We start from the raw sequence: 17,972 nt of genomic DNA, 5'->3' as shown, positions 1-17,972 counted from the left end.
ATGCGCTCAGGCTTTCTCCATTCCATTTTTCTTAAAGCAAATTCATCGGTCTCTTCCCTGGTCAGAATAGCGACACAATTAACGTTGTGTTTTCTGAACAGATAGCTGCTAGAAGTCTCTGTGTAGTCTCATTAACCTGCTGTGATTTCTCCGGAGCATGCCGTTGATGTTATCATAATAGGCCTGTATATATAGTCTATATATAGCATGCAGTTAACATGTTTTCATATACAGTTAATATGTTATCATCATTATATGTAGTCTAAATATAAAACCTTACCGCGCTGCCATTACATCCACTCCGTCTCCTCTCCTGTGCGCGCGCGCACGTGTGTGTGTGTGTGTGTGTGTGCGTGTGTGTGTGTGTGTGTGTGTGTGTGTGTGTGTGTGTGTGTGTGTGTGTGTGTGTGTGTGTGTGTACATGCGTGTGTGCGTGTGTGCGTGTGTGCGTGTGTGCGTGTGTGTGCGTGTGTGTGTGTGTGTGTGTGTGTGTGTGTGTGTGTGTGTGTGTGTGTGTGTGTCTGCGTGCCCGCGTGCCCGCGCGTGCGGGGGCGGAGCCGCTGGATCAGACGCTCTCTCGCGCCCACTCACTGAATTCACAAGGAGCTCGCGGAGAACGGCAATGATAATCGGAATGTTTGACTGGCAGGTTTGAAGTGCGTGTGTGTGTGTGTGTGTGTGTGTGTGTGTGTGTGTGTGTGTGTGTGTGTGTGCGTGTGTGCGTGCGTGCGTGCGTGCGTGCGTGCGTGCGTGCGTGCGTGCGTGTGTAATAATAATATACTGATAACTAATAATTATAATCATCATACGTATTTATTAGGATGTTATTACCATTGTTATTATTCACTTATCAATAGCATTGCAATTATTATTATGATTATTAGTTGTTTTTATTCTTCTTCGAATTATGATTATTATTATTATTATTATTATTATTGTCAATACTATTATTATAAGTCAGTAGCCATCACTAAATTCCTTTTTTTTTTTGGGGGGGGGGGGGGGGGGTGTTATATAGTGACTGTTGCTATTATAGAACACAGTTTCTATGGCAACTGGTTCGCTAGATTCCGACAGACGCGTTCCTACGACAACACGTGCTTCCTCACACACAGATAGACAGAGATGTGAAGAGAGAGAGAGAGAGAGAGAGAGAGAGAGAGAGAGAGAGAGAGAGAGAGAGAGAGAGAGAGAGAGAGAGAGAGAGAGAGAGAGAGAGAGAGAGATTTGGAGTGGTAGGGATACAGGTATAGTGTGGGAGACAGGTGGAGAGGGGTGGAGACTGGAGAGAGACAAATAAAGAGAGAGATAGAGGGAGAGGGAGAGCGCGCTGGAGAGAGAGAGAGAGAGAGAGAGAGAGAGAGAGAGAGAGAGAGAGAGAGAGAGATGCAGACAGCGGCGATGATAGAGATAGATGGATAGATAGATGTAAAGATAGAGAGTCACATAGATCTTTCCTGAAAATAAACAAAAATAGATATAGGTATTTATATAGATATTTCAGAAAAAAATTATCAAATTGCAAAAACACTACAGGATGTGCTTAATAATAGCCAAATACACATTCTGAAATCCTCAACAGCTGCTTAACTACCCCCGAATCTCTTCAATTAATGAATGATATGGATTGAAGCCGTTAACATTATAGATGGACTACATGTAGGGATCGTATCGTCTGACTCCGCACCGACAGGGGGCAGAATAACATACACATTACATCAGGAACCATGCGTGTAAACAACAATATCGTCTTCGTATTTTTGTTAGATTTAGAATTGGTTTGTACTGTTTCAGTACTCTTGTTGTATTGGTGATATATTACTGTTTAACTGGTTTCATTGCATTTCTAAAAGAATACTGTTCAACTGGTTTTATTGTGCTTGTAAGATATTACTGTCTTAAGACATAATTATGATAGGATTATAAAGTTGCGTGGTCTTTTTAGTGGATGGATCGAACTGATTAGCTACAGCTAGCCAAGGTAAATACCTTTTATCGTATTGTTATTATTTATATTCGAATATAATTATTTTCCTCTTTATATGTATGTTATTACCCGTTTAGATGTGTAACGTAAACGACGTCTCTTCAGTGGTTTGAGATTCTGAAACCAATGACTTTTTAACAGGGCTGCTCAAGTCACTATTGTTTGCCAGCGTTGCGTTAAAAAAATGTTGGATTGCACTAGATCCATGCACTCACAGAACATGTTTAGCGAAGTGGACGGTGGAAAATACTGACCGTAACAGACAGTAGTAAAAGACAGTATTACTGTAACAAAAACTATGAAAGCAACATACAGTATGATAGTTACATACAGTACGATAGGAATTTTACTGACAGTAGCAGACAGATTAACAGTAATATACAGTATGATAGTTACAGAGAGTATGAAATAAATATATAGTAGGCCTACTTACGGACCAGACAGTACTGACCGTAACAGTAACAGATAGTATATTAGAAACAGACAGTTACGGACAGTATAATAGTTACAGACAGATTGATTGTAACAGACAGTATGATAGTCAAAGTACTGACAGTAGCAGACCGTTTTACAATAACAGACAGTATAATAGGAAAAGACAGTATGATAGCAGCAGTCAGTATTGACAGTCTGCTCTTTCCCAAGAGGGGTGCTGCATGGCGGGTCGCGGTCGCGGTCGGGGCCGCTCGAACCTGACCTTCAGCATCGAGGCTATGGGTTTCGCCAAGGGAGAAGGTCTCCCTCCATCCATCCTGCAACCAACACCTCTGTTCCCAGTACGTAGATGGGTCTATTCCCAGTATGTAGAGGGATCCATTCCCAGTACGTAGATGGGTCTGTTCCCAGTATGTGGACTGGTCTTTTACCAGTACATACACAGGCTTCACTTTATGCTTATATACATGATGTATACCTGTACGATAATGGTCAGCTATGATGATGCTATGTGTAGACACCATGATTCCATGTCTGACTGATCCTCTTTTTTTTGGGTTGTAGCCAATGGAACACAAGCCGGTTCCCCTGGCGACGGGTGAGGAGGCAGAGTACATGCAGGCTCTGAAACAAGAGTTCAGAGGAGCCATGAAAACCCTGCCCTTCTTTATCAGACCTGCTGCTCCCAAGACAGGTAGACACACAAACAGGTAGCAAAGGACAGGCAGTCACAGACAGATAGGAACTGATGGGTATAAGAATATAATAAGAATATACATATATAAGTATAAGAACAGACAACTACAAAGGTAGACACACATATAGGTATACATAGACAGAATACATAGAATAGACTAACATACAGGCGGGCAGACAAAACAGGCAGGTCACAGACTTGTAGACTAGAGAGGAAGACACACAGACAGACAGGTAGATAGGGAGACAGATTGATAGATGTATATATATCCATATATATATATATATAATATATAGATGGATCTCCTTAATCCTAAAAGAAGATTGTGACTATAATATACTGTGAGTATACTCTGAATATTGCAGTTAAATACTGTGAGTACTGCAGTCATGAAAATGAATAATGTGACTGCTGCTTCAAGTATTTGAGTACTTAAATAATATACTACTACTGAATACTGCTGTAATATAGAGGAATACTGAATATTTCTGTATTTCAGATGTGGAGCGCTACTCTGATAAGTACCACAGTGGGGAACCAGCAGACAACGTGATCGACTGGAAGCCAGGTATTACTATTACTACTATACTACTATGACTATACTATTACTATATTCACTTTATTCATTTCTTCTTTGCCGTTTTTGTGCTTGTACTGACACAGCACATTTTCTATGTCCAATTACATTGTACATTGGAACAGATCTGCTACTACTGCATACTAGTAGTACAACTTCTATAGTATGTACCACTATTTACCTTTCAAATGTGTGTGTGTAAGACTGGAGTCGGCTGCCTAAAGAACTGCGTATCAGAGTCCGAAAGCCTGTGGAGAGCAGTAAGTACAATAATATATATCAAAAAATATATATATACCGGTACATAATATATAGGTCTGTAACTACTCAGGCATTCTACCCTGTAAAGTCAGCTAGCACTTAAATTGGAATGACAGATTTCGCTTTCAATATCAGGGAGCTCTGATGTAAGCTTAAACCCTTCTTCTATTCCTATATATATATATATATATATATATATATTTCTGTTTCTATTGGATCATAGTAAAGCTGTGTCATGGCATTATTAATATTAGGATCTTTATAAATGTGTTTACATTCACGTTTGTCCAATACGATCTGCAGGTGCTGCTCTTCCTGTTGATCGCATGGACAGAAGTTCAGCCAATCAAAACGTCAGAAAGAAAGAAGATGTACTTTCAAAGCTGGAGGTAAATCATTTAAAAATTATAATATATCTACCGATAAATATATATAATAGGGATGTAAAAATTGATATGCCACCAATCCCTCTCTGCCGATATACCCTCTAATCATGTGATCGAGGATCTTCAGATTATCCATTAAATGTTCACATTTTAAATGGCCCTAACAGAGTTGTAAGCAAACATTAAGTAACCCAAAAAATGTCTATGCTGCCTCCTTCCCTATGTTTTTCTGCCATTGAGAAGTGGCGCTTTCCCTGATGTGATTATGGGATGTTGAGAGGTATTCTTTACGCGTTTATATATGTGATTATGGGATGTATGTTTCAATTCAAGGCACTGGAGAAGGGTGAGAAGGCCGGAAGCTCAGAGGATGAGGATGAGGACGAGACAAAGAAGAAACAAAAGGAGGAGGAGGGGACGGAAGGAGAGGAGGAGTATGAAGAGGAGGAGCTTGAAGAGGTGAGATACATATAGGGGATAGGGGTTTAGTTAGCTATATTAAAGTATTTATATATGTTGTATATATTCTAATATATATTGTTTTCAGAGTAGGCAATTTATTGGTTCCAGTTTTCTTACATCCCTATCACAATCAACAAATCAAAAGTTCCAACAAAGAACTCTGGTATCTCTGGCCGTCGCAGGCCTGTAATACGCCTGTCCAATCAATTCATTCAGCCTGAATGAAATTATTGAATGGCTTACATGTCTACCTACCAACTCGGCTACCTGACCCACTCTGTCCGTGCACAAGCAGAGTCTTCCACAAGGCTAAGCAGACCTATTGCTATAGTTAGCGAACTAATCACGTGTTTTAGGGGAGTGGCAGAGGCAGGGAGGCCTGAAGGAAGGGGCGGGAAATTTCCGGTTAGATACTTTCAAAATCGAACTTACTCTGGCTGGTTCCGCCAAATAGCCTACCCTAGCTTTAAAGTGTTAGTATGATGTTAAATATATCCTAATATGTACTGTGTATTTAAGGAAAACTTCTTGATTTCTCAACCTGGACCCTATTTTCCAATCATTTTAGGTCTAAGGGACTAATGCAGAGAACAATTTTTGGGTTAGGGTTTGTATTGAGTGAGAACACTGCACCCGGCTTCAATGTACTTTGGGGCAATATCGGCCGTCGATATTCAGCCTCTTAAATTTTATATTCCATCATTATTGAAAGGATCCCTTTAGCAAAATAAACTTAAGTCAAACAAAGTCTTCCTCAAGGAGAAGTCTTGCAAGAGTTTAGTTTTGCAAGAAAAGAACGTTGAAACTTGAGTGAGAGCTGGAGAGAGCAGAATTAGTTGTGTTTGACCACAGAAAGCTCAATACTGGACCGAGTTCAAAGATTGTTGTCCACATTAATCCCTTTGACACAAAATTGGTCCAGGTGGAAAGATCCAGAAGTTTTCCTTAAAGGGCTGAAATAGGTCAACACTTACCAACACTACACACTCTAATAGGTAGTATACATTATCATATTGTGTCTCCAGGGAACGGACTACATCATGTCCTACTTTGACAACGGAGAAGAGTTTGGAGGCGACAGCGATGAAAACCTGGATGAGGCTGTCTACTGACCAACATGTACATGTCTCTTGGGTTACTCTTGGTTCACAACACTTTTTATCGTCTGTGTGTACTCTTTTTATTCAATTTTTAAAGCAAGCCTTTTAGAGAAAGTGTCTTTGTGTGTCTTTTTATCAGTTGATTCCAAGGTGACAGCCTGGATGTTAGCCGTTAGCCTTACCCCTATGGACTCCTGTATACGTTAGTCTTAGCTTAGCCTTACATCAGCATCTTGTACATCATAATGCATCATGTTTTTTGTTTTGACCAATGTTGTTCCGCCATATTGAGAGGACTCAAGAGAGTTGTAGCACTAAACCCTGTACATAAACATACCATAACCTAGTTAGAACCTTTGATTTGCCACGCCACGCATGAGAAACGCTTTGCCTGTTTTAAAGACAGCAATGTACTATAATTACCAAAACGATTAATATCAAGATACTAGAATGCTCCTTTGCGGCGGTAATTGTTGGTGACGTGATTTACGAGCCCTATCTTGGAATAACGGGGTCATTTATTGCGGATACATACAAGAGTAATTTACGACAGGGACAATTCTGGTAATTTATTGCGGTGAACTATTAGGTCTGGTAAAGTTTGATGAAAAAAAAAGTGCATAGATGCTGTAAATGGCTTGGAAGTGGAACATTGAAACAGATTGAAAAAACTTTATCAGTGTCTGGCGGCTTAAGTAAAGCGGAAGTTGATGTAGGGTGGAGTTAAGCGGAAGCGATTGAAATACGGAAGCAAGGCGGACGAGGTATTTAAGGTTCTTATCTCTGGTTCTTAGGATACATTTAACATATCTAAGGTATATAGGGGTTAAATATATGGTCAATTAGTCAGTACACGGTATATTTAATGTATTGGTATATAAAATGTAATATAAAGAGGGACATGTCGGTAGATCGCAGTTGTAGAGTTTGAAGTTTCCGTAGTCGACATTACGCAAAGTTTTTTATTCAGCCGTACAAAGTGAAAATCTTATTTTTTTTGGTATTCCAGCTGTAATCCCTTGAGGGAAATATATTTGTACCCGAGTTAAAATACCCGGTGACACCGTTTCGCTTGCTACCCAGTAGCTAGCTTGCGTTGGCTAATATAAATCGATATATTCTGTATGCAGTCTTTGGTAAAACATTAATTTACACGAAACTTTGTAGAACCGATACATTATCCACAAAAGCTTATACTGTTCGCAGTAATATAACATTGTATTTGGATTTTGTACAAATACTAATGGTCCGGACAGCGCTTGAGGGGTCGTGGTGCATTAGTCCTGAACTGGGCGTTGGTTCGGGAAATGTTGTAATCACATTTTGTTAACATGTTGGAATCACATCTAGATGACGTCGTGCTATGACCACTGACGTGACTCTCTTTTTCAGAGACGCTGACCGAACACAAAACCCAACGACTCTAAAACAACGTCGAAAATGTCCGGAGTGAATAGCGTGGAGGCGGTGAAGCGGAAGATCCGAGTGTTGCAGCAACAAGCGGACGATGCGGAGGAGAGAGCCGAGAGTCTCCAGAGACGGGTGGAGGAAGAGAAGCGCACCAGAGAACAGGTGAAGGACATGTCACGACGTAGACCTGATTTATTTACTACTCTGTATATTACACTTTATAAATTGACTATTTTGCTCTGTAGAATGTACTTTAATTGGGGGATTTTCTGCGAGAGTTTCGTGATTTATTTGGCCTTGGTAATGACCAACCACGATCAAGGATAAGGAGTTCTGAGAGAGCAGATGCTAGTAGTTGTTTAGTTTGATAAGAGGCTTTAGTTGGCAGACTGAAGTTAGTTGGCTTGCACTGTTTGTTTGTATGCGTGTGAGCATAGAGCAGGCGGCTAAGCCTCAGCCAAGCATTTTGTTAGTTTCCATGGTCATGTTCAAAGTAAAAATGATAAGTCAGTTTGGGAGGCCTCTGACAGATGGCATTATTCCAGGATATTTGTATTTACATTTGACACCGTTCACAATTAAATATCAATATTTATAACTAAGTACAATTTTATCTAAGCAAGAGTTACAAGGTGCAAGGTAATGGGTACAATGAAAAGTTTAAGAAAATACAAATAAAATGGGACTTAACGAATATCAAATAACAATATAGTGATGTTAAAACTGCACAGTAGAGAAACGTGCATTATAAAACAAAGACATATAAAACATATATACACACAAAACAGTGTGTGTATATATTATTTACAGTATCAGTAATATTATTTTCATATACTGTGTTGTGTCAAGGTTGCACTGTGTAAAATTTAAACTAGCTTGTCACTTAAATTACCTTGACATCTCTGAAGTCAATGTTGATTAATGGCAAGCCCACAGCTCTCTCTGGGTTAGAAGAATCTTAGTTTCGACACTCCCTTAACCCCTCCCACTCACACCACTAAGCCTGCAGAGCTACACCATCACACAGTTGCACATCCAGTCAGAGAGGACAAAACATTGGTATTGAGTTATTTAAATTCTGGCTAATAGAGGAGAGGGGCTTACACATTAAGAATATAGCCTATGTATATGTTGTGTTAATGTGTGTATATTGTGTTTCCAGGCAGAGTCTGAGGTGTCATCCCTGGGCAGGCGCGTCCAGCTCCTGGAGGAAGACCTGGACCGCGCTCAGGAGCGACTGACCACCGCGCTGCACAAGCTGGAGGAAGCAGAGAAGTCTTCTGATGAGAGTGAACGGTACACACTAGGGCTGTTCACCATTAGTCGACTAGTCGTTGCTTTACTTTCTAGTCTGCACCAGACATACTAGTCATTTAAACTTTTGTTTAAGTAGATTTTTTTTTTTTCTGCAAAAAAGCTTTAGGCCGAAACTAATTATTTATTAAATTAAGCTTTTTCATTTCATCTGGTTAAGATTTCACCATGGTGCTTTTCACCCCAGTCAGTAACTGCAGTCAGGCGCTTTGCCGTTTGCGTTCAGTTGGTCTTTTCATGTCTTCATATATGTCTTAATTTATGTATCTTGTTTTGGTTAGATGTAGAATAATATTCATGGCTGTATGAACGAGCTCCAGCACCTGCCGAAGTGTTGAACTCTGATGTTGAACTCAGCTCGCTCTGTTCTAGTCGCTCTGGAGGTGTATCAGTGATTTCGGTCCGTTTCACAGTAAGGGAACAGAGTTAGAGTTTGCATATTATCAAACCACACGTAGAAGGTTAGGTTACATTTAGTCAGATTTACCATGGGATAAAATATTAAAAGATCTGTAATTGTGCGAGACATCCCTCAAACGACAACACTTCACGTCAATGCTTCAGTTGAAGCCTTGTCCTACGAGGTTAAGAAGCTTCAATAGTTACAGCTAACATGGGGATGTGTGAAGAATGACAAGTATAGTACTACTCTTATATGCACATGCCTAAAAACAAAAACCCACAGCTCCAGTGAGATGCAGGTTGATCATTCCTATAGCCGAGATCAATGAGACAGGCTATTATGGTTAAGTGTAGCCTTCCTTTAGTGAGAGTCGGGGCAGACTTTAAGAGGAAGTACGTTAAATGCAGGGCAAGCATTAATGGTCTCGGTGACTGAACATAGTGACGGCCCGTCTTGTGCAAGAAGTTTTTGAGTCACATGATCGGCTCCTGTGATTGCTAGTTGCATCCCACAACAAGGTACTGCTCCTGTGTTAATGCGTCCAAACAATTAAGTGGCGGTAAAAAATATTTGTGTCAAGCCTGTTTTTAACGCCTTTATTGCCCAGCCCTAGTTTATAATCAACGTATTTTGCAACTATCTCAATGTTTTTAAACCAGACCAAGAGATCCCAATTCGGCCAAATTTAAAATAGGATTTTGTTGTACCAAGCATTTCAAATAGTTATTTTAATAACGAAAGATTGTAATGTGCTACAGTTTGACAGATTTAATCGCTTTTTAAATTTATTTAGACTAGTTCACAAAACGCTTGGTTAACTTTCAGTGTACACACACACAAACAAACCAAAACAAGGCTAGTTGTGTGGCTGGTTCCGTGGCCGGCTGCTCACCTGTGTGCTTCCCTGTGCAGGGGTATGAAAGTGATCGAGAACCGCGCGTTGAAGGATGAGGAGAAGATGGAGATTCAGGAGGTGCAGCTGAAGGAGGCCAAACACATCGCAGAGGAGGCTGACCGCAAATATGAGGAGGTGAGTTCCCGTTGGTCACCATGGATACAAACGCGTATGCATCGTCTGGTTGCCTGCTCCATGGCTGTTCTCTGTGTCAGGTTGCCCGCAAACTGGTGGTGCTGGAGGGAGAGCTGGAGCGCACGGAGGACAGGGCTGAGGTGGCAGAGGGGTGAGTGACCCGTCTCCTGTCCCTCTCTCTCTATCGCTTGATGTCTCAGTCTCTCGGTATATTTCTGTATGTCATGCATCCATTCTAATTGCACCATGGTCAATTTTATCTATTTATTTTTAATTTTAAATCAGTTTAAGCGATGAATCACAATCGGGTATCTTTGATATAGGCACTGTGATGTCTTTGTATCTCTCCGTACGTTTCTCTGTATATCTCTATGTCTCTTTATTTCTCTCTCTCTCGCTGTATCTCTGTATGTCCCTCTCACTGCATCTCTGCATCCATCTCTCCCTCTGTAGCTGTCTGTCTCTCTGCATCTCTAAAAGTACCCAAGTCTTAATTAGTTATAAATATAGCTGAGAGCCATTTCCCCTGAGACCTGTCTGTCTGTCCCTAGGAAGCTCCGGGAAATGGAAGATCAGATGAGAGGTTTCGACCAGTCATTAAAGAGCAAGCAGGCATCTGAAGAGAAGGTAGGAGCCACACTCCTTTTATCTCCTGTCAATCACAGACTGAGGGTGGGGCTATACCTTCTTCCAATCAAAGGAGTATAGTGTGTGTGGGGGAGGCGGGGGGGGCAAACCTTTCATGGATGGATTGAATAATATGATGTACTACAAAGTTGTTACGTTAAGTTTTCAAATATAAATGTATAATTGAACACAGAAGTATGATAACTTGATTTAACCCTCCATTTGGCTATTCTTTCTAATAGTATCTAACCCTTTCCCATTCTGTCTATCCAGTATTCCCAGAAAGAGGATCGCTATGAGGAAGAGATCAGAAACCTGAGTGACAAACTGAAAGAGGTGAGATTCCCCTCAGTGTAACCATTGTGATAATTCACCTAGTAACTAGGGGTGGGCGAATATTACCCACGAAATGTCGTACGTACCCACAAAATGTCTATAATGAATAATTGAAAATAAGCCGCGTGATTTAAAAATCACAAGGGAAAATGCATTTTTAAATTGAACCAGATTTTTGGTTGAGATTCTTTTTATTTCCCACATCACTAAAATAAAAAAAACAAAGAGCTGATTAGGACTGAGTGACATTTTAATTACAACATGGTGCCTCGTCGTTGTCAGAGGCACCACAGTCACTGTATATGCTGTAGGAAACAAGGTGTACTTCAAAGCACATCTACTTTTCTCACACACAATCCTCTTATTTCATCCATGGTGGTAAACTATTGTTGGTAGAAGACGGCACTAGAAGCAAATGTTTAATTGCCCTGTGATACGGGAACATAGGTTGCCTTTGTTAACGTGACCGTGTGCAGTTGTATCGAAACATCTTCGTCAAAATGACTTCAAAATGTATCACCGACCCCTACGATTACCGATGGTGATTCTCCTGGAAACCATGGTGATTCCCCTACTAGTAACCATGCTGTCCACACAATATAAGGCTGAACCTTTCTAGTTTGAGGTTATATCTCACTGTCTCACTCACTCCCAATAGTGTGCTAACTATTGACTTCCTGTCTCAGGCTGAAACCCGGGCTGAGTTCTCAGAGAGGTCCATCATCAAACTAGAGAAGAGCATCGATGAGCTGGAGGGTAAGTCCTTTCACACTCCACTTAGCGTGAGTAGGGGTTTAATGGTGCCCGTCAAAAAAACGTCCCATATAGGATAACACGCACGGTTTGGTGCACAGACGGTTATGGACTGTTTGAAATATGGTACGGCATAGGGAGATGCCTGATTTTTAGGGCATGTCAGTCAAAGCTTAATAGTTATTACAAACAGTGATACCTTATGGGATGGGCAGGACCTTATTATATACACGTGACAGCTAGTACCATTGATCACTATCAATTATTCTAGTGATGAGGACACTGAGTTATTAGGAGAGAACAACATTAAGGTTGATGATGGTGACCTGGGTATATAAATGTCAGATAAAAAATACACTCAATGCTCTGTTTAACCCTCTAGATGCTCTGTCTAATGCCAAGGAGTCCAACAAAAAGCTTCAGGCAACCCTGGACCAGACACTGGAGGACCTCAACAGCTGCTAGGGCCTGACCTCCTCCATTCCTCCTCATACATTCCTCCTCAGTGTTCCAGTCTCACTGTTAACCCCATCCTGCCAATAGCCTGTCCAGGTCTGTGATGGACGTAAAGATCTAGCCAATACAGCCATGGAGCTGAGTGTTAGCCAATGCGGGGAAAGGTGATTGGCCAATTGCAACACATTCCACTGCGGTAATGGGAGGGGCCAACAAAAAGCCTTGGGTCAAAGGATCTCTTAATGATAGAATTTAAGTCTATTTTTGCAATAAAGTGATCATTGGAAATATAACAATTAAAAGAAGTAGATCATGTAAGTTCTGACAGGTGACAATTCTCTCCCAGTATTTGCAGTTTCTTACTGTGATGTTATTGTAATTAATGCAGGATTTTTAAAAATAAAGGGCCACATTTAATAGCATTTCAGTAGTGATGTCTTTATTTAACAAGTGCACACATCTCTTTGCACACTCACCCCTTAATTTATTCATGAAGGGATGATTAAAGAATAATTAAACTAAACTGTACCCAATATGAATCTTAACCAAAGTCCCTAACCTTTACCCAAACCCCAAGACTCTAACCTTTAACCCTCAAACCATTAGTCTCTAAACCAACCTAACCATAACCAATCTCTCAAACCTTAACCATTACTGTCGTATCCTCCCAACGCTGGAGGATTGTTCTGAGTAAATAAACCTTATTAAGGAAACTTTATTTTTTGCATTATAAAGTGAAGGAAAGGTTTCAGGCACTAGAAGTCCAGTTGGGCCCATGATCGGCTGTCATGCTCTAGGAACTGGAGGGCTAAAAGAAGGCACAAAGGCTCTGTAGAAGCATGTGTGCAAAGCAGCCAAATGTTTTCAACAGTGTCTTCTGCAGTTGTGGTGGGGTGGACTTTTCTGCTGGAAGCTTCAGGAGTTGTGCCGTCCTGCTGCATGTGAGGCGAGGAGTAAAATGTTCTCAAGCTGCTGTTCTAACGCTGGAGCGTCTGCCTCATTTGTGATGATCCAGTCGAACTCCTCCCCATCCAATCCACACTCTGACTCCGCATCATCTATCCCTGCAGAGAGGTTGTTAAGGAGGGGGAGCATGAGTCTTTAGAGCTAGAAGGAGAGGGAGCATAAGTCTTTAGAGCTAGAAGGAGAGGGAGCATAAAGCCGGCCCTAGCACCAATAGGAAGCATCGCGCTGCAGCACCGCTGTGGTTATGTTTGGAAAGCGGATCAACAAGTCGGTTTAGGCTACCATTACGTTATGAGTTGTTTTATGACTACATATATGGCCCAGGGGCCTCATTACAGAAAAAAATTAACTGCTCCTCCTAACTTAGGTTAGGGACTCAAAGATAGGAAAAAATCCTAACTTCCTACTACAGACAGAAGCAGTCCCTAACCTGTTGGCCATTTCCTATCTTATCTTTGGCCTTCTATCTTATCTTAGCTTAGGAAATCCTAACTGTTCTGTCAATCAGATTTTTCGATCGGCAATCGTCAGGTTATGTCTGTTTCTGCACTCAGAATGTGCACGAGATTGATAGAATGCGTTACTTTTAATGTTAACAGACTGTTGATAAAGGGTCTTTGTAAGTTAAGTGCAAGATCGCAGATGGCTTTGGTGACCTCCAGTGGGGTATACTACGAACCTCGATTAGTGGGTTAGCGAGGTATGTTGCGCTCAAAGCCTAGGTTAGCTGGGACACGAAAGTCTATCCCTTTTAGCGTCACTGTATCACCATGGTGACTTATGCTGTCAACCAAACCTGATCGGAAGCAGGTTTTCAGTCAATTGGGTTAGATCGGCGTGCGCGGCGATCCTAGCCCCTCTTTTTACAATGTCGTCACCATTTGTGGGTTTCCCCGTGGACCTTGGAGCCCACATCGTACAGGGGTCTTTCGGGACAGATACGATCCCTTAGCATTGTCTGAGAGTTATTCTTTATGAGAGATACAGGTTCTCATCAGAGGGTATTTGCTATTTGATCATCCTTGTTGGACCTTATGTAGACGGTGCTTACTGTTGCGCAGTGTGTCTCCGTGAGAGAGTGGTAGAGTGGAGGTAGCGCGTCAGTCTTGAATTTCTGCATGCGGGGTTTATCTCTCAAGTGATGCGCATTTGTGTGAAGCTTAAAAAGTCCCAAATCATATGTCATATGGAATACTTATTCACTAAAGGTTATGGAATTATATTTTTGTGCTTATTTTGAACTTGAACCAATGTTCTCAAGGTCGTGCTGGCACCACATCTATGGGGTAAAAGGAATGATGGACCGGTGGATTTGAACCCCGGTCGCTGGCGTTCGGGTCTTATACTAATCCACTACGCCACAGCCACTACCTCACAGCAGTTGAAAACATATGCGATACATTTCTTATATGGGGTGTATTTAAAGTGAATTCTCTAAATTACAGAACAAGGCAGGTTGGACGTTGCTTATGCATTTCATCATCACTCTATTGGGATTAATGGCGAACAATTCATCATTTGGCATAGTTATTTTATAGACTATATGCAGAATCCTTTCACTTAAACGTGTCGGCTATTTTTTGCCAGCACGCCTCCCTAGCCAGTATGTGCAATTGTGTTGCCCCTAGCTGTTATCAGATTTTTTTAACTCCTCATAGGACTTAATTATCACTATCTGTTCCTTCTGAGTGAAATAGACTGCTCTTGCTCTATCCATTTTGTAAAGGTGAGTAAAATGACGCGATAAACGCCCCTTTCACGTGAACGCGCGTTGAACCTAAAGCAGAAAACCTGGCTTGACTAATCGAATCCTAAGTGAGTGTCCAGTGAGTGTAGTACCATTTAACTCTGATCGCCAGTTGCGTCTCTGTTGATCCAGGTTTTCCCAAGAAAGCCTGGGTATGTTCAGCGAGGTTCGTAGTATACCCCACAGGAGGTTGAAATACATGGCTGTGAAACCGCTGTGAAGAGTGCACTCTTTTTGCAGGTGGACCATTTATGTATATTTTCCTGCAGGCTGTCAGACTGTTGCCCTGCAGTTTCAAATATTTTTTATTTTGTTATTGGACGTCGTAGTTAAGGTGGCAGGTGTGTGTAAGCTGTAAAGTTCTGTGGGAAACCCATTATGCGGCCTCAGTAGCCTTTCAGCCATTACATTTCTGTTGTGATGTTCCTATTCATGGTCATACAGACCTACTAGCAGTGCTGCTGCCATTTCTTTCCGTTATTGACAGTTATTTTGAATTTAAGACAGGGTGTATGGCCAACCTAACTTAAGAAATTCCTAACTTCCTAACTAAAGGATAGTTCTGTAATGGCTAAATTCCTATCTTAAGATAAGATAGGATTTCTTCCTAAGTTATGTTAGGAAACCTCCTTCTGTAATACCAAAACCCCTAAATGCCTTCTTATTTTAAGATAGGATAGGATTTTAGGGTTAGGAAGTTTCTGTAATGAGGCCCCTGATGCCCATGATCCTGTTTGTGCTTACAATGATAGTCACATTAATTTATAGTTACTTATGTCCTGTCGGGCACTTTGTTTACGGTTTAGTCACTTTATTTACTGTCATTGCTCATTCATTTTGCATTGCGGAATTATTAATCTACTGTATCAAAAATCTCCATATGTACAGGACCTTGTATCAAGCCGGGATGTACAAAATAGCTTTAAAAAAGCGATTTCTCACGCGTGGCGCTGCTAGGGAATAGAACAGTGGCGTGAAGCTTAGCGGGGCAGCACGCAAGGCGCCGCCGGTGTGGGCTAGTACATCGGAAATAATGGGGGGCGCCAAAAAAGTACCTGGTACTTTTTTTAGTAGCACCTCTGTCAAGGTTCCAAGTGAGCTGAGCTGGTACTTTTGTGTGACGTAAACAGGCTGCTGGCCACTGATTGGCCAGCAGAGTAAGCGGCTGCAAACGGGAATAATCACTCGAAGTTAAGTTAAGTGTCCGGCGTGGCTAGAGTCCACGGACCCGCTCCCGAGGGGGACACGGATCTGCGTCTTGCCATGTGTGTCGTTCCTTTCCCGGGGCTCGAGTTTCGCCTCCATCAACGTTACCGTATGACAACAATAGACGCGCACTCATTGCGTTTTTTAATTTTATTTCCCGTTTCCCATCATAACCTTTCCCGGGAATCAGGAAATAGTCATGATCAGATTTCCCGGGAATCCCGTCTCCCAGGATTTAACTCTAATAACGACCCACCCACGTTGAAGAGGTTCTTTTCTACGACCCGCCCACGTTGAAGAGGTACTTCTTTAGATGGAAACACGACGTGCCTGGAACCAAACCAAGTCGTGGCGAGTTGAGCCGGTACTGTCAGGGGAAAAGCGGCAATATGTGGAATGTCACTGGCTAATAAACGGTGACCTCACCTGCTGTGAAGCGCCAGCCACGGCCCCCACGGGTTTCCTCTGAAGCCTGGACCCGAACGCAGCGCGTCTGGCTAGGATACTGTGTCTGGAACCAACGCAGGTCCGAACAGCGCCGTGCGTCACTCACAATCTGAACACACAACATATAGAAGTGTATTACATTTGATGTTTGTGTGTGTGTGTGTTTAGATACTTGGTTAACCCCGTACCCAGACAGGCTGCTGGGCTGCCTCTGTTGCTAGGTGACAGAAGAAGCCCGGGTCTTGGCGTCTCTGCTGCTCCCCCCAGGTGATCATGTCGGCGCGGTGCGTCTCCTTGTAGCCGCCTGCGGCGAGCAGCTCGCTGTAGTCCAGTCCGTGATCCTGCATTCACATGATCACTTCAGGATATGAGACCAACTGATGCTACGCCTGACTTTGACATAACACACAGGAACCACAACTAACCATACCATTAGTGTCATACCACACAAGAGCCACAGAATTTAACCTCATACCACACAGGAACCACAAATAACCTTAACTTTAACCTCACAGGAACCAGAGCAGAACTAACCTCATACCACACAGGAACTAGAACTAACCCTGAGTCTAACCTCATACCACACAGGATCCACAACAAACCCTGACATGATACCACAAACGAACCACAACTAATGTTGTGGAGCAAGAGGCTTTATGTTTCATGAGTGTAAGGTGTTGAGGGTAAGCGAGTGAGAGGTTTGCGTGTAAGGTGGTGGTTTTGAGTGAGAGGGTGAGGGTTACCTTAGCGTACTGCTTTTTCAGCGGGCCAGAGAGACGCAGGATGCAGCAGATCTCCGAGCCCAGCCTTCATTGGTCGGAAAACAAGGTTAGTCAAACCTCCTCATGCTGGTGCTACAGATACACACACACACACACACACACACACACACACACATCTATTTATCTATCTAACTGAGAGACGGCCTATACAATACTGTCAGATATATATAGGTCTATTTACAGAGGGTGAACTGACAGTATTTTGCTCTATAGGACTGAACGTATACAATAGTAAACCTTTTACCTTTTCAGAATAAAATCCGTCACATAATCTTTGCCGGATTTGCGTTTCCCACTGAACACTAGAATTAGTTTGGGTTCTACTGAAGCCATTGTCTATAGTCAGGTGTATAGCTATTTAAGTTATAGGTGTCGAGCCACCGCATGTTTGGTTTATTTTGCCAATCGATGAGCTGATGGTGATGTTACCGTAATACATGGAGTTTGGGGTGGAAGGAAAATATTACTCGTTTGAATTCACTATGATATTGTCAAGCTATTGTTTTTGTATTAATAGTTGTTTAGTAATGGTCATAAAATTATACAAATGTAATTTCAAGAAAACTATAATAGTCACCCGAAAAGTAAAT

At 41.8% G+C, this 17,972-nt stretch overlaps 3 protein-coding genes across 3 annotated transcripts; 2 read left to right on the top strand and 1 right to left on the bottom strand.

The window, feature by feature from the left end:
- The first annotated feature begins 1,768 nt into the window (after positions 1-1,768).
- On the top strand, positions 1,769-7,421 carry polr3glb (RNA polymerase III subunit GL b). The gene is made up of 9 exons (XM_084472228.1): positions 1,769-1,981; positions 2,633-2,763; positions 2,987-3,116; positions 3,619-3,687; positions 3,900-3,956; positions 4,261-4,346; positions 4,677-4,802; positions 5,831-5,924; positions 7,298-7,421. The coding sequence occupies exons 2-8, from the start codon at positions 2,644-2,646 to the stop codon at positions 5,915-5,917; spliced, it is 675 nt and encodes a 224-aa protein (XP_084328354.1). The 5' UTR covers positions 1,769-1,981; positions 2,633-2,643; the 3' UTR covers positions 5,918-5,924; positions 7,298-7,421.
- Positions 7,343-12,656, top strand: LOC311352045 (uncharacterized protein). Its single transcript, XM_084472227.1, has 8 exons — positions 7,343-7,477; positions 8,478-8,611; positions 9,945-10,062; positions 10,143-10,213; positions 10,614-10,689; positions 10,963-11,025; positions 11,712-11,781; positions 12,161-12,656. Exons 1-8 carry the CDS (start codon positions 7,346-7,348, stop codon positions 12,241-12,243), a joined length of 747 nt encoding a protein of 248 aa, XP_084328353.1. The 5' UTR covers positions 7,343-7,345; the 3' UTR covers positions 12,244-12,656.
- Positions 12,657-12,743: 87 nt separating this feature from the next.
- Positions 12,744-17,783, bottom strand: pmvk (phosphomevalonate kinase). Its single transcript, XM_084472229.1, has 5 exons — positions 17,627-17,783; positions 17,344-17,407; positions 16,789-16,941; positions 16,580-16,709; positions 12,744-13,298 (listed from the first exon to the last, which is right to left on the bottom strand). Exons 1-5 carry the CDS (start codon positions 17,713-17,715, stop codon positions 13,150-13,152), a joined length of 585 nt encoding a protein of 194 aa, XP_084328355.1. The 5' UTR covers positions 17,716-17,783; the 3' UTR covers positions 12,744-13,149.
- Positions 17,784-17,972: the final 189 nt, after the last annotated feature.

This window comes from Micromesistius poutassou (genome assembly GCF_964030765.1).
Source record: "Micromesistius poutassou genome assembly, chromosome: 8".
NCBI lineage: Eukaryota > Metazoa > Chordata > Actinopteri > Gadiformes > Gadidae > Micromesistius > Micromesistius poutassou.
This window is presented reverse-complemented; position numbering and strand designations above follow the sequence as displayed.